The sequence below is a fragment of the Carettochelys insculpta genome, chromosome 18, assembly GCF_033958435.1.
Source record: "Carettochelys insculpta isolate YL-2023 chromosome 18, ASM3395843v1, whole genome shotgun sequence".
In the NCBI taxonomy this organism is placed as follows: Eukaryota; Metazoa; Chordata; order Testudines; family Carettochelyidae; genus Carettochelys; species Carettochelys insculpta.
In genome coordinates, this window is record NC_134154.1 from 17,276,450 (window position 1) to 17,291,253 (window position 14,804).

General features: G+C 46.6%; 1 protein-coding gene across 4 annotated transcripts in view; it reads right to left on the reverse strand.

Annotated features, from left to right (window-relative positions):
• Positions 1-14,804, reverse strand: part of SFSWAP (splicing factor SWAP) — a 199,729-nt gene that overhangs the window by 97,372 nt on the left and 87,553 nt on the right. For all 4 annotated transcript variants that reach the window (XM_075013064.1, XM_075013063.1, XM_075013062.1 and 1 more), the window contains exon 12: positions 1,970-2,203. In XM_075013064.1, coding sequence (XP_074869165.1) covers positions 1,970-2,203 — 234 coding nt within the window. The remainder of the gene's footprint in view (positions 1-1,969; positions 2,204-14,804) is intronic.

The following is a 14,804-nucleotide window of genomic DNA, read 5'->3' on the forward strand; positions in this document are numbered from 1 at the left end:
AGCTGGAGTAATATGAGTCAGACTCCGACACCGATTCCGATGCCCAGGATGGTGCCATGGGACCAGGGGCTTGCGCAGACTTTTGCTGACCTAGCGCCATGTGATAGGGCATGCTAAGCGGGGTCATCACCAGTGGTCTGCCTTGTGGAAGCTGATCCAGTGCCAGAAATGGTGATGGTGCTGTAAAAGGTGGCACTTACCAGGGCTCTGTGTTGGCGCTTGTGTCTTGGATGGTCCCTTCGGTGGACATGTGGACTCCCGGTGTGGTGTTGGTCCCAGCACCGTGATCTGTAACAGGCCCTGTGCTGCACTGAATGCCTCTGGCATTGAGAGCTGCCTTGGAGAGCGCAGGCTCCCATCTCATGCCAGCGTCGATGCCCGTACTTCATGACCCAACTCATGGTGCGATCTGGCAGATGCATTGGAAGGTTCTCTGCGCTTTACCCTCTCTGGGGACTGGCCCCTTTCATGCCTCTTTTCTTGCGAGGCTCTAGGGACTGGCTTCTATGTCGCAATGTAGCAATGGGTGCCTGGTCCTGATGCAGAGAGCTTTCTGATGGCACCGATGGTGCTGGAGTGCTCAGCAGCAAAGATGCATGACTCTGAGCTCCCCCAGGGGAAATGTCCGGGCACAAGGCTGCCTCCATTACTAGGACTTTTAAACGTGCAACTTAAATAAGTCCTGTGCATCTCACTCTTGGGCATTCGTTTGCCACATTTTAAGCAGGTCTTGAAACCTGGAAAGCCAGGCATCCCTTGGCACCACAAGCGCGGAGAGGGGGTAAAGTCTCACCTCGGCTCTCTGACAACTAAGTGATAACTATTTACAGATGATAAAGACCATCTAAAACGATTTACACTAACTATTACTAATTTACAGGTACTGGCTACCAGCCGAACTAAGAGAGCAGAGAGAGCTGCAGCACCTGACAGCACAGAGAGAAGGAACTGAGCAGCAGCAGGGTGGGCGGTGCATATATTGGTTGCCATGTAGGCGAAACTCCAGGGGTGCTGCACTGAACCTATGGCTACTGGCTAGGGCAAAAAAGCTTCTGGCAACTGGGCATGCGCCAGCGCACACCCAGGTTGAATGCACATGAGCAATCAGTCGAAGATCACTTCCCAAATCCTCTCATGCCCACAAAACACACAAAAGCTGTGTCTACAGTTGCATTTCTCTTTCGAAAGAGACACACAAATGAGGGAAATGGAAACTGAAAACGCAAATGAGGCGCAGATTTATGTATCTGGCATCTCATTTGCCTATTCTTTCGAACGAGCTTCCTAAAAAAAATAAGGGTTCTTTCAAAGATGGGGTTTACTTTCGAAAGAGCTGAGTCTACATGGCTTTTCTTCTTCCAAAAGAATATGCAAATGAGGTGCCAGATATGTAAATCTGCACCTCATTTGCATTTTATTTCCCTCATTTGCATGCCTCTTTTGGAAGAGGAATGCAAGTATAGATACAGCCAAAGTGAACAGAACAGGCAAAAATTTAGAGCACCGCATTATACCTGTAACAAAAAAGCAACATGTCTAGGAGTATGAGTATGATACGTGACTGAAAGAAATCGTGAAGCATTATGCATTCCAGCAACAAAGCCTACAAAGAAAGTCATGTCCGTTTTTTGGTATGTCAACACAACTTTAAAATTAAAAGTTTAACATTTCACTCACAGGAGCTGTAATTAAAACAAAGAAAGATATGGACTAAACCAAATCTCTCTGCTCTAGTGCATTAGTTTGCTGCTGGCAGGGAATCCTTACCATCTAAACTGGCAACAGAAATGTATGGAAACTCCACCTAATTCAAGAGCTGAGAAGGGGAAGCAGAGAGAACTGTGACTCAGAACATTTTGAAAAACAGATCCAAAGTAACTAAAATCAAATCTTGTTTACAATGCCTTTCAAGTTGGAAAAATTCAGATCCCTTTTGGCTATTTATTATTTTCAGTATTGTATGACCTACCTTGTTTGGCTTCCAACTCCTCCTGGGTAAGCTGAGGTTTTTTCTCCTCAGTGGCAGTACAGGGAGTGGCAACTGCTGGATTATTATTTGAAGTACTGCCAGCATTCTCCTGGCCTCCCTTGCCCTCTTCCCCCTCCTCATCAGTGTCGTCATCAAGCTTTACACGATTTTTCTCCAAGGGAAGAAGGTCATTTTCTTTGGCTTTGATTGCAAAGCTTATTGGAGCAAATGATGCTGTTGAATCAAGGGGTAACACTGTTACATATCAGTAGGACTACTGTGGAAAGCAAGTTAAATTCTTTTGCTTTATTAATTACTGCTGAAGATTAAATTCTGAAAAATGACACATGCCTGCCTCATCTTTACAATCCTCTCCCCCAAAACAGAGTGCTGTTAGCAGTATACGCTATTTCTCTGGGAGAAGGCAAAATGGCTGATCATTTTCCACCCCCCAAAGATTTCTAGATGTTTCCATAAATTGTTCAGCCTTCTTACTAGAGAAGTAATTGCATATGGTTTTCAATATTCATCACAAAAAAAGTGAACTACAGGTTGAACCACTCTAGTACAGCACTCTCCGACCTGGTAACGTGTAATCTGACATGATTTTGTTAGCTGGACAACCACTTATGGGTGTGGGCAAATATACTGTGGTCCCATAAAGTTTGTTTACAACCATGAATCCTGGCTCTCAGTGTTCTGTGCTGTTATTTAACAGTAACTTACCCCTAAATGTCTTCTAAGGCCCCAGTAAGCAGAAGAAGTGTTTGTAATAGGCTAGACAATATTGACCTCCTGTGGTCTGGCACATTCTCTCATCTGGTACCAGTAAGGTCCTGAGAGTGCCAGGTGAGAGAGGTTCAACCTGTAAAACTACAGTTAATATTTCTATCTGGCCCAAAAAAACCCAAAAAACACACACTTCTGTCCATTTCCACAGAATCACCTCGCATTGACCGCTGTCAAAAGACAAAATACTGGGTGAAATGAACCACTGGTCTGACCCAGCATGGCCTTTCTTATGTTCACTGAATGCAAACCTCAATGAAAAGACATCAGTTTAGTATTTATCTTCAAGTTTTTGGGCTGCCTTTTTTGACCTGCTGCCAGGTTTGACACACAGAGTCATCCACTGGATCAACTGTATAAAAATAGTTACAAGTCAGAGGTTGAAAAAAATCTTATAAAAACACATGACCATTAGGCCAATTGAGAACATAAAATTTTATTAAGCCCTTGATATAGGAAGTTGGAATTTCCCAATGAAAATTACTGAGAAATAAACGAGCAAGTTTAGACCTGTAGTCTACACGAGGCCCACTGGGGTTCCACCTGCAATCTGCGCACCCCTGTCTGACCCACTTCCCCATGCACCTCTCGCATGCCAGGCACTGCAGCCTCAAACTTCCTACTCCTCCCCCTCCCTCTCACTATTTTCAGAATGCCATGAACCTATTGATTCACCCTCCCTCCGAGAGCTTGAGCAGTCGCCAATCAGTAAATTACAGCTGTTCAAGTTCTGGGAGGGAGGGAAATGAGTGGGGAGGAAGCACAAATCAGTACATCCATGGTGCTCTGAAAGTGTTGGGAGGAAAGGGGAGGAGTAGGAAGCGTGGGGCTTCAGTGCCCCAGTGCATGAGGGTTACGGACAAAGGAGGAGGCGGCGGGGGACACAGGTTGCTCACCACTGGCATGTGGCCCACTGAGACAACCCACTCACTAGTCTTAGTCGCACATGGCTGTTACGGACTGAAACCTGGTTTTGCTAAAGAATAAGGGAAAACAAATTCAGATGCTTAGGCTGTATCTAAACTACAAGATAAATTCCAATTGAATTCAGTTAGCTCGATTTTACCACATAACAGTCTTCACTCTGAAGAACATTAGCTCAATTTTGGAGGCACTAATCTCAACATTACAAAATCACGGTTACCTGATGGGCTCCAATTCAGGTGAGGTGATTAAAGGCAAGTGTGGAAGCACCATGTCTTAAAAGTGGATTTATTAGCTTCCAGAGGTGTCCCACATGTAACCCATAATGCCCCTCTCAGCATACCACTCTGGCTACTGCTCTCCACCACTGCCTTAAAATGAGGCTTACTCTCTGGCAAGACCCGTGCTGAGAAGTGGGATAGGGAACTGCTGCCATGGGGAAGTATCCTCCTCTCCCTCCTCTCAGAGGTTAAGATACTGGGGGCTTTGCTGCCACCATGGGGAAGGACCACCTCAACTGCGCCCCCCAACTTCCTGGGACTTGCTACCACCGGGGAAAGGTCTCCCACGGTGGCTCCAGGGCTTGCTGCCATTGAAGAAAAGTCTGCCCCAGCGGCTAAGAAATTCAGTGTTTTGCTGCTGACATGGGGAAGGACCACCCAGCTACTGACCCCTCCCCTTGGCCCATACTGGGGCTTGTTGACACCAGGAAAAAGGTCTCCCCCAGTGGCTAAAGGGCTTGCTGCCATTGGGAAGGATCACTTCAACTGCCCCCCCGCCACTGCACCCTCCACCTTTGGCCCATATTGGTGCTTGCTGCCACCAGGAACAAGGTCTCTCCTGGTGGTTTAAGGGCTCGCTGCCAGCAGGGAAAAGTTCTCCCCTGGCAGCTAAGGGGCTTGCTGCTGCCACCGAGAAAAAGTTCTCTCCCAGCGGCTAAGGAGCTTGCTGCTGCTGCCAGGGAAGAACCCCTTTAACTGGTCCCCCACTGAACCACCGCCACCCTTGGCCCATACAAGGGCTTGCTGCAGCTGGGGAAAAGGTCTCCCTGGGAGACTAAAGGCCTTGCTGCAGCTGGGGAAGGAACACTTCAAATGGCGCCCCACTTCGCCCATACCGCAGCTTGCTGATGCCAGGGAGAAACCAAAATTTCTTTTGTCTGGCACTTTTCTATCCTCTTTCTTCTGACTTCAAAGAACAGTCCAGGACCTCCACTTTATTTTCAGGGATCACATGCATGCAGCAATGGGAGGTGGGATACTCAGCGGATGGCCAGTTGAGAACAGAGTTGTTGCATGGAAGCCTTATAGTGCACAGGAAAGCCAAAGACTCTCGCCAACACCAATATAATGAAGGGGGAAACCAAAAATTCTTTTTCCTATACTTTCCTATCCTCTTCTTTCTCACTTTAAAAACCAGTCTGGGTCCCTGCATTCATTTCAGGGATCACATGCAGGCAGTGATGGGAAGTGGGACAAATGGGTGGACAGTTGAGAATACAGTTGCTGCACCCCTGTTGATCACATAACGTGGGGGAAAAGCAAAAATTCTTTCTTGTAATTTTGAGGGTGTTTGCATTATTTCCAGGGATCGACATATTTTCAGGGATTGGGAGAAGAACGAGGAAAATGAAATGGGGAAAATGAAGTCAAGACCAGAGAGCATACCCAGAATGCTATGGGGATGAGGGAACGTGGGACAGCTTTCCACAATGCAATACTGCCAGAGTAGATGTTAGCCAATTTGTGTGTGGCAGCAATGACTCAACTTTGTGAGAAGCATGGTGGAACTAAGGATGGTCAAAATCGAGCTTATAAATTCCAGAATTAGACAATCCATATAAATAAAATACGATTTTATCTCGTAGTGTAGATGTAGCCTTTGATTTGTCATGACAAGAATTTATACTAATTTGCTGAAAAAGTAAAGATGAAATTCCAAGGCAAAAGAAAGTTAACCTGGAACTGTTTTTTCCATAATATCCCAGCACTCTGCAAATAGAACAACACTGAATATATATTTAGTATACTCAAAATACTAAAAAGTTAATAGCATGCAATTTCTATTTCTCATTTACAAAAAAAAATTTTTAGTCAAACACAATGCTAAAGTTTAAAATGGTACTGATAAGAAGAAAGAATTTTACTTTCAATTGCTTCCAGTGCCAAAAACAAATTCTGCATTGTTCTGGCAAATATCTGACATACAGTGTCGGTCTCAACACCAGATCTAGAAGACCCAGATTTATCAGAAATATCAGGTGCCAATACCATGATCTGAGTTTCTCTTATCTGTCCAAAAAATTTAAGTAAAGTTCTGTGGGGTTCATTCTGCTTGCCTTTTGGGACAGATGTTAGGGCCCTATAGTCTCTGTGTGTATTTATTTTGTACAAAAAGGAATTACTCCAGATGGGAAATGAGTTAAAATTGGTCACACAGTCCTAACTGTAACTGTTTCTGATTTAAATACTTAACTGTACAACTGCAATATTAACATTTTGAAGATGTCCTGGGGTGGGGGGGACACACAAAACAAACCTTATTTATATCTTTCTGTGCATATACATAATGTGTGTTTATGTACAAATAAGTAAAATTAAAGGATTGTGAAAAATGCAAAACTATGCGTCCTTCTGGAAGAAATGGCAACATACTATTAGAATGCTCCTCATGATGCCCCGGGGAAAAAGCCTCACCCTCTTGCACCTTGTCTGAATGTCCAGGAGAAATGGATTCTCACTTACAAAACAAACAGTTGCCCTCACTGGTGACTTCCAACCTGTGCATTTTTCACAATTTGGCTAAATAAGTAAGGCACACATTTGTAATACAGCCTTCATTAGTTTTTACAAACTTAGCATAAAACTATGTGCAAATTATGAAACAAAACCTTTCATGGGGGAGAGGGATAGCTCAGTGGTTTGAGCACTGGCCTGCTAAACCCAGGGCTGTGAGCTCAATCCTTGAGGAGGCCATTTAGGGACTAGGGCAAATAGATATCAGGGATGGTGCTTGCTCCTGTCAAGAGGGCAGGGAACTGAACTAGATGACCTCCAAAGGTACCTTCCAGTTCTAGGAGATGTGTATGTCAAAGAAAAGAATATGTGAACATGAACCACTGGACAGTGCAGTAAAAAGAAATTTACATTTTAAGCTGACTACAGGTTTCACTATATTAAAAAATAATCCTGCCTGAACAGATTTTTTACTCTCAAATATCTTAAAACTATAAAGAACCAAGAAAATTACAGCTTCTGCAAGAAAAGAGAATTTTGTTGTTCTGTTTATCAAAATAAAAATTCTAAATGGGAAAGTTATAGTTTTTGATCCCCCCCGCCCCCCGACTCAAGCACCAAGTTGCAATGACTGAGGTGTCCTTAGTGTCATCCAGCAGCCGTTTGCACTTCTCAAATGTTTTTTTTATATGCACACACTAAGTTATTGGCAGAGCTCAATTGGAAATGTTAACTAATATACCAAGGTCTATGGAGAACAGGTTTTGAAATTACCGGCTACAGACAGAATGTGATAATGAGAGGTGGTAGTAAACTGGAATGCCTGCCTGTAAACATTTTGAATTTTTCAGAGTGTTTTTGTTTTGGACAAAGTCAAAAATATTACTTTTTCACAGGAAAGTAGTTTGGGGGGGTAGGGAATCAATCTGAGAACAACCAAAATGGAATTGAACTGGCTGGAAGGCTCTTCTCAATTCCACTTTCTGTCTGAAATGACAACTCCCAAAATGCAGGATTATGCCTCTAGCCAGGGGCTGTCATTTCAAATTTTCTCCAGTATCAAAATCTTCCTGCAGAAAACATCAATATTGCAAAAAGGGCAATTTCCATGTCCAAATCCTTCCAATGGAAAATTCCCACCTAATTTTAATTGTAACAATAGGTCATCCACTTCATGCTAGTGACCATATCTTAAAATAAGGCTTCCTGTCCACGAGGGGACTTAAAACCCCTACCTACAGTCAACTCCAGTGGCTATTAGTCACAAAGAGGTAGCCATGTTAGTCTGTATTGTCACAAAACAAAAAACAGTCCAGCAGCACTTTAAAAACAAACAAAATCATTTATTAAATAAGTTTTGCTGGGACAGACCCACTTCTTCAGAGCAGACAATTCTGATAGAAGTCAACTGTGGTCAGTGCTGTCCACAGTTGACCGAAGTTGACTTTTATCAGAATTTTCTGCTCTGAAGAGGTGGGTCTGTCCCACCAAAGCTCATCCACCAGAAACCTACTGACCACTAGCTGTACTTACCTACACACCTCTAGCTTCCATCCTGCACGCACAACTAGATCCATTGTTTACAGTCAAGCCCTTAGGTACAATAGCATTTGCTCTAATCCTACTGACAAAAGACCACAAATTATGAGATCTCTACCAAATATTCATAAACCCAAATTACCCATCAGGTGAAATAAAAAAACAAAATCGACAGGGCCAGATGAATACCCAGAGACCAGCTACTCCAAGACAGGCCCAAAAAAGCCAGTAACAGAACACCAGTGATCATTACCTACAGCTCCCAACTCAAACCACTGCAATGCATTATTAAAGACCTACAACCTATCCTTAATCAGGTTGCCACACTCCAGAAGGCCCGAGGTAACAGGCCTGTTCTCTCCTACAGACAACCTCCCAAACTTACGAGGATTCTTACCAACAACCACAGACTATACCACAGGCATATGAATCCTGGAACTTTTCCTTGAAACGAGGCCTGTTGATAACTTTGTCCACATATCTATTCTGGAGATACCATTGCTGGACCTAACCAGGTTATTCACAGAATCACGGGCACATTCCCATGTTCCTCAGCTAACATCATATGCCAGCAATGCCCACTTGGTTTGTATATTGGACAGACTTCAAACTCTCTTAGACAAAGAATTAATGGGCATAAAACAGACATAAAAACACTCCTGATTCACAAACCTGTCAGCCAGCACTTTAATGGAGTGGGCCATTCTGTTAATGATCTGAAAGTCTGTGTTTTACTGAGAAGGAACTTGACTCCCCCCTCCCTCTTTCTGCCCCTCTGCTCTGACTTGCTCACCTTGATGATAATTTTTTTGATCTGTCAACCTTTATTATTTTTGGTTCTCTGTGCCTTAAATATTGAGTCTGTTCTGGTATGGCTATGATGTGAAGAAGTGGGTCTGTCCCACGAAAGCTCATCATCTAATAAATTATTTTGTCAGTCTTTTAAGTGCTAGTGGACTGCTTATTTGTTTTGATAGTATATAGACTAGCACAGCTATCTCTCTGTTACTATTCAATAAATTATATTGTTAGTCTTCAAAGTGCTATAGGACTGCTTTCTTGTTTTGTCCAGTGGCTAAGTTACAAGGAAAAGTAGGACTTGGATACTTTTAGGGACAGAACATTAAAATATATTCATTTAACTGGGTCAGATGTGGGCAATTTAGTTACATGACATTTTATATATAAGCTATACTTACTCTCCAAGTGTACAGCTTCCTATTTATTAGTTCCTCATTTCTGCTCATTATTTTCTGTGCTACTCTGTTACTGCCTCCTGACATTTCACAGTTTGAAAGGTGGGACTGGAGATACCAAAGGATGGGGTAGGGAAAGAATCAATGTCTGCATTTTTAGCAATTTCAATGAACTTTCCACTATTGTTTCCATATAAAACCCCATGATATTTCAAGCATGAACCAAAATATTTTGTATCTGTAATTTTAATCACCGTATCTATGATTCTAGGAACTCTACACATAGATTAAATTTAGTGTGTCATCAAGTTGTGAAATTGTATAATATTCTTACTGTGATCATACTTACTTACATCTTACTGTGATCATGGAGATAGTGTCTGCATAACCCAGAAGGCATCACTTATGAGTGATAAAATATTTTTGTTACTGCAAACATGTTCAGTGCTACAATGACCCACAATGACCCACTGAGAGGTGTTTTTAATTTACTGTAACTACATGGCCTTACTTTATAAAACATGCTCAGTTTTCCAAAGAGGGGTATATAGACTAGTCCAGAACTTTCTCTTGGAATATGTCTATGCAGCAATTGGGAGCATATTTCTTAGTATGGGTAGACGGACACAGGTTAGCTCTGCTCAAGCTAGTGCATTAAAAAAGTCACAGGCTATGGTTACACTAGCATGTTTTGCTGACAAAACCCTGGTTTTGTCAACAAAAATCATGGAGCATGCACACACAAAGAGAAGTTACTCACCGTAGTAATGATGGCTCTTCGAGATGTGTCCCCGTGGGTGCTCCATGACAGGTGTCGGGCTCGCCCCGGCGCCGCAGATCAGATCTTTCCAGCAGTTTCTGCCAGACCGCGCATACGCCGGCGCGCACCGCTCCCCTGCGCGCTCCCGGCCATGTGTGCGATCCAGTCACTGCCCGTTCCTTGACCAACCGCCTTGGATGCTCCTGAAAAACACCAAACAGAGATCCGAAGCGGGGAGGATGGGTGGGTGGTGGAGCACCCACGGGGACACATCTCGAAGAACCATCGTTACTACGGTGAGTAACTTCTCTTTCTTCCTCGAGTGTCCCTGTGGGAGCTCCACGATAGGTGACTACCCAGCAGTAACCCAAGTAAGGAGGTGGGTAATCAGGTTATGTGCAGCTTGCCCCCGAAAGGACCGCTGTCGAGAGGCAGGTATCCTCTTGGAATACCCGGTGTAGGGCATAATGCTTGGCGAAGGTGTCATAGGTCGCCACTCTGCAGATGTCTTTTAGCACGATGCCCTTGAAAAAGGCTGTTGATGCCGCCACCACCCGGGTGGAATGAGCCCTAGGCGGGGCCAGTAAAGGAGTCTTTCGAAGTTCGTAGCACATCTCTATGCAGGACACAATGTGCTTTGAGATTCTCTGTGAAGAGAGACCCTCTCCTTTTGATCTGGGAGCGAGAGAGACTAAGAGTCTGTCCATTTTCCGGAACGACTTAGTTCTGTCTATGTAGAAGGCCAACGCCCTCCTCACGTCCAGGAGGTGCAGGCGTGCCTCCTTGTTGGAGCTATGAGGCTTGGGGTAAAATGAGGGTAAAACTATAGGTTCGTTAAGATGGAACTCTGAAGAAACTTTCGGAACAAAGGCTGGGTGCAGCCGTAAGGTTACGGCCTCCTTTGAGAATACCGTGCAGGGCGGCGTTCCCATAACTGCTGCGAGCTCAGTCACCCTGCGAGCTGACGTGATTGCAAGAAGGAAGGCTGTCTTTATCGTAAGGAGACGGAGGGAAACCGTGGCTAAGGGTTCAAAGGGTGGCCCCGTTAGCGCGCTGAGCACCAGGTCCAAGCTCCACGATGGTGGAAGCGGTTTCCGAGGGGGGTGCAGGTTTACCAGCCCCTTCAGGAACCTGGTAACAATAGGATGGGCAAACACCATGGGCCCTTCCTCTTCATGCCGAAAAGCCGATATAGCGGCAAGATGGACCTTCAACGAGGAGAGGGAGAGCCCGCCTCTCTTGAGGTCCAGTAAGTATTCTAGTATGACAGGTATAGGAACATCAAGGGGAGCTAACTGCTTGGTGGAACACCATGCAGTGAATCGAGTCCATTTCTGTTTATAGGTCTTCCTGGTGGAGATCCTTCGGCTACTTTCCAGGACTTGTTGTACTCCCTCCATACATGTACTTTCTAGGGAGCTGAGCCATGGATTAACCACGCTTGCAGGGGCAGGCCTCGGGGGTGTGGATGCACTATGGATCCCTGGGCCTGCGTGAGCAGGTCCGGCGCTAGCGGAAGGGGAAGCTGTGGACGATCCGACATGCGGAGAAGCAAGGGGAACCATTGCTGTCGATCCCATGTGGGGACTACTAGGATCATGAGGGCTCTCTCCCTCCTGGCTTTCTGCAGGACCTTGTGGATGAGCACCGTGGGGGGGAACGCGTAAAGTAGTGGGCCCTTCCACGAAATAGCGAACGCGTCCCCCAGGGACCCCCGCCCCAGTCCTGCCCTGGAGCAGTACTGGGGGCACTTCTTGTTGTGCTGAGTGGCAAACAGGTCTATCTGGGGAAATCCCCATGCCTGAAAAATTGGTCGTAGCAGATCGGAGTGGATCTGCCACTCGTGTGCGAGTGCGAAGTGCCTGCTCAGCTGGTCTGCCTTCATGCTGTGAGCGCCTGATAAGTACGAGGCTTTCAACGTTATATTGTTGGCGATGCACCAGTTCCACAGCCGGACTGCTTCCACACATAAGGCACGGGATCGAGCTCCGCCTTGTCGATTTATATAAAACATGGTGGAGATATTGTCTGTATTGATTCCGACTACCTTGCCTTGTATGTGGTCTTGAAAGCGTTTGCAGGCGTTGAACACCGCTCTGAGCTCCAGTATATTTATATGCAGTGACTGTTCCGTAGGGGACCACAGTCCTCGCGTCACCTTTTCGCCAATATGTGCTCCCCATCCTACGTGGGAGGCGTCGGTGGTGAGAAAAATAGAGATTTGTGGTTGGTGAAAGGGTACCCCTGTTAGCATGTTCTTGGGGTTTACCCACCATTGCAGGGATCTGCGCACCTCTGTTGTGGGCGACACCACCCTGCGGACGGTATGGGATGCCGGCTTGTAAACACTCGCTAGCCAATGTTGTAGGTTGCGCATATGCAATCTGGCATTCTGCACCACGAACGTTGCCGCTGCCATGTGGCCGAGCAGCTGCAAGCACATTAAAACTGGCACCGTGGGGCTGTATGTAATGACTTGTACCAGGGAACCGATGGCGCGAAAGCGAGCATCGGGTAGATAAACCCTTGCTGTGATAGAATTTATGCATGCCCCTATGAACTCTATGTCCTGTGTGGGGTCGATCTTTGACTTCGCAAGGTTGATGACCAGGCCCAGCGAAGAAAACGTGTTTGCTGTTACGCGTATCATGCGTACTACCTCCGCCTTCGAGGCCCCTTTCAGTAGGCAGTCGTCCAGATATGGGAATATAAATACCCCCTGTCTGTGCAGGTAGGCTGACACCACTGCCAGGGTCTTGGTAAAGACTCTAGGGGCCGAGGAGAGGCCGAACGGCAGAACCTTGTATTGGAAATGTTCTTTGCCAACCATAAACCGGAGAAAACGTCTGTGAGCCAGGTGGATCGTTAAATGAAAATACGCATCTTGTAAGTCGAGGGCTGCAAACCAATCTCCATCGCCCAGTGCCGTGAGTATAGAGGTGACTGTGATCATCCGAAAGCGTTGTTTGCGCAAGTACCGGTTGAGGCCTCGAAGATCTAAGATGGGCCTCCAGCCTCCTGTTTTCTTCTCTGTGAGGAAGTATCGTGAATAAAACCCTTTCCCCTGAAGTCACTGCAGCATTCTTTCGACCACCTCTATAAGCATCAGGTGGTCCACCTCGTGCTTGAGTTTCGCCTCGTGGGAGGCATCCCTGAGATGAGGCCTGGGCGGAGGTCTTGGCGGTGGGAGCGACTGAAAGGGGATCACGTAACCCGTGGCTATGATCTCTAGTACCCACTTGTCTGTGGTGATCTTTTGCCATTGTGAGTGGAACGGACAGAGGTGATGATGGAACATTAACTGTGGATGACATTGCGCGATGGTAGTAATAGTGTAGCCCTCGACCTGTCCGTCAAACTTGTTGCCTTTCGGCCTGCCCCGAGGATGCACGGCCTTGTTGGGAACATCGCCTAGGAGTTCTATACTGTTGTTGCTGTTGATGCCGCCCTTGGTCGTAGCCCCGTTGGTACTGAGCACGCTGAGGTTGGTATGGGTATTGCCATTGTTGAGGGTAATACTTTTTCCTTCTGTATGGAGGAGTATAAATACCCAGTGTTCTGAGTGTGGCTCTTGAGTCTTTACTGGAACGAAGGACCAAATCAGTTGACTCTGCAAACAACTTCTGCGTGTCGAAAGGGAGATCGACAATTTTTGCCTGCAGATCCCTCGGGATACCCGATGTCTGGAGCCAGGATTCCCTGCGCATGACCACTGCCGTAGCTGTTGAGCGTGCCGCCGTGTCCGCTACGTCCAGGGTGATCTGGACTCCCGTCCTTGAAGCTGCATAGCCCTCTTACACGATGGCCTTCAGCACCGGCTTCTTATCTTTTGGAAACGAATCCATGAGAGAAGTAAGCTTGGAGTAACTGTCGAAATTGTGGTTCGCTAGATGTGCTGCATAATTAGCCACTCTCAGCAGCAGGGTGGAGGAGGAGTATACCTTTCTGCCAAATAGCTCAAGCTTCTTGGCATCTCTATCCCTTCCCCCCGCTTTGTACTGGGAAGTCTTCGATCTCTGCTGAGATGATTCTACCACCAGAGAATTTGGTTGTGGGTGACTAAACAGAAACTCCATGCCCTTCGCCGGGATGAAGTATTTATTATCTGCCCTCTTGTTTATAGGTGGAGCGGAAGCTGGGGTCTGCCATATGGTGGTAGCAGACTCCATGATTGCTTCGTCGAGCAGGATAGCGATTTTGGACGAGGCCGGAGGCCTCAGGTTTTTGAGGGGCTTGTGGTGCTTCTCCTGCACCTCTGCTGTTTGGATGCCTTGCGTGAAAGCCACCCTTTTAAACAGCTCCTGAAACTGTTTGAGGTCGTCCGGGGGGGCAACATCACCGGGGGCCGTAGCCTCGTCGGGGGAGGACAAGGAGGAACCACTAGGGTAGACCTCCCTTGAACTCTCAGGGTCCTGCTGCCAGTGGTACACCCTCTCACTAGAGGCTTGCGAAGGAAAATCTCGGGGTTCCAAAATCAGCTCCCCTTGAGACAGCTGTGTTTCCGTTCCCATCCGTGAGTGCCCGCGGGGGTACTGGGCGGTCGAGGGGGACCTGTTCCTGGGTGTATGCCTGTGGTGTCTATGCCCAGTGTAATAAGGACGACTGTGGCAGCACGGGCATGGTTCCTGGGATGGAGACCTGGACCACTCTCGAGGTGCATAGCCCCGATGTCTGGGGGAGCGAGATCGTCTGGATGATTGAGACAATGGTGAAACTGGTTTGTGGTAGTAATCCAGAGGGTCAAATCCCAAAACAGGCGAGGGTGGCCCGAGCCATGGTGATACTGGTTGGAGGAACGGGGAAGGAGGCTCTGGGTAGGCTGGCGGAGACCCATGTCTCCTGGTTGGTGTACGCAGCATAAGGGGAGGACTTGTTGAGAGCAGCCCTGCAGC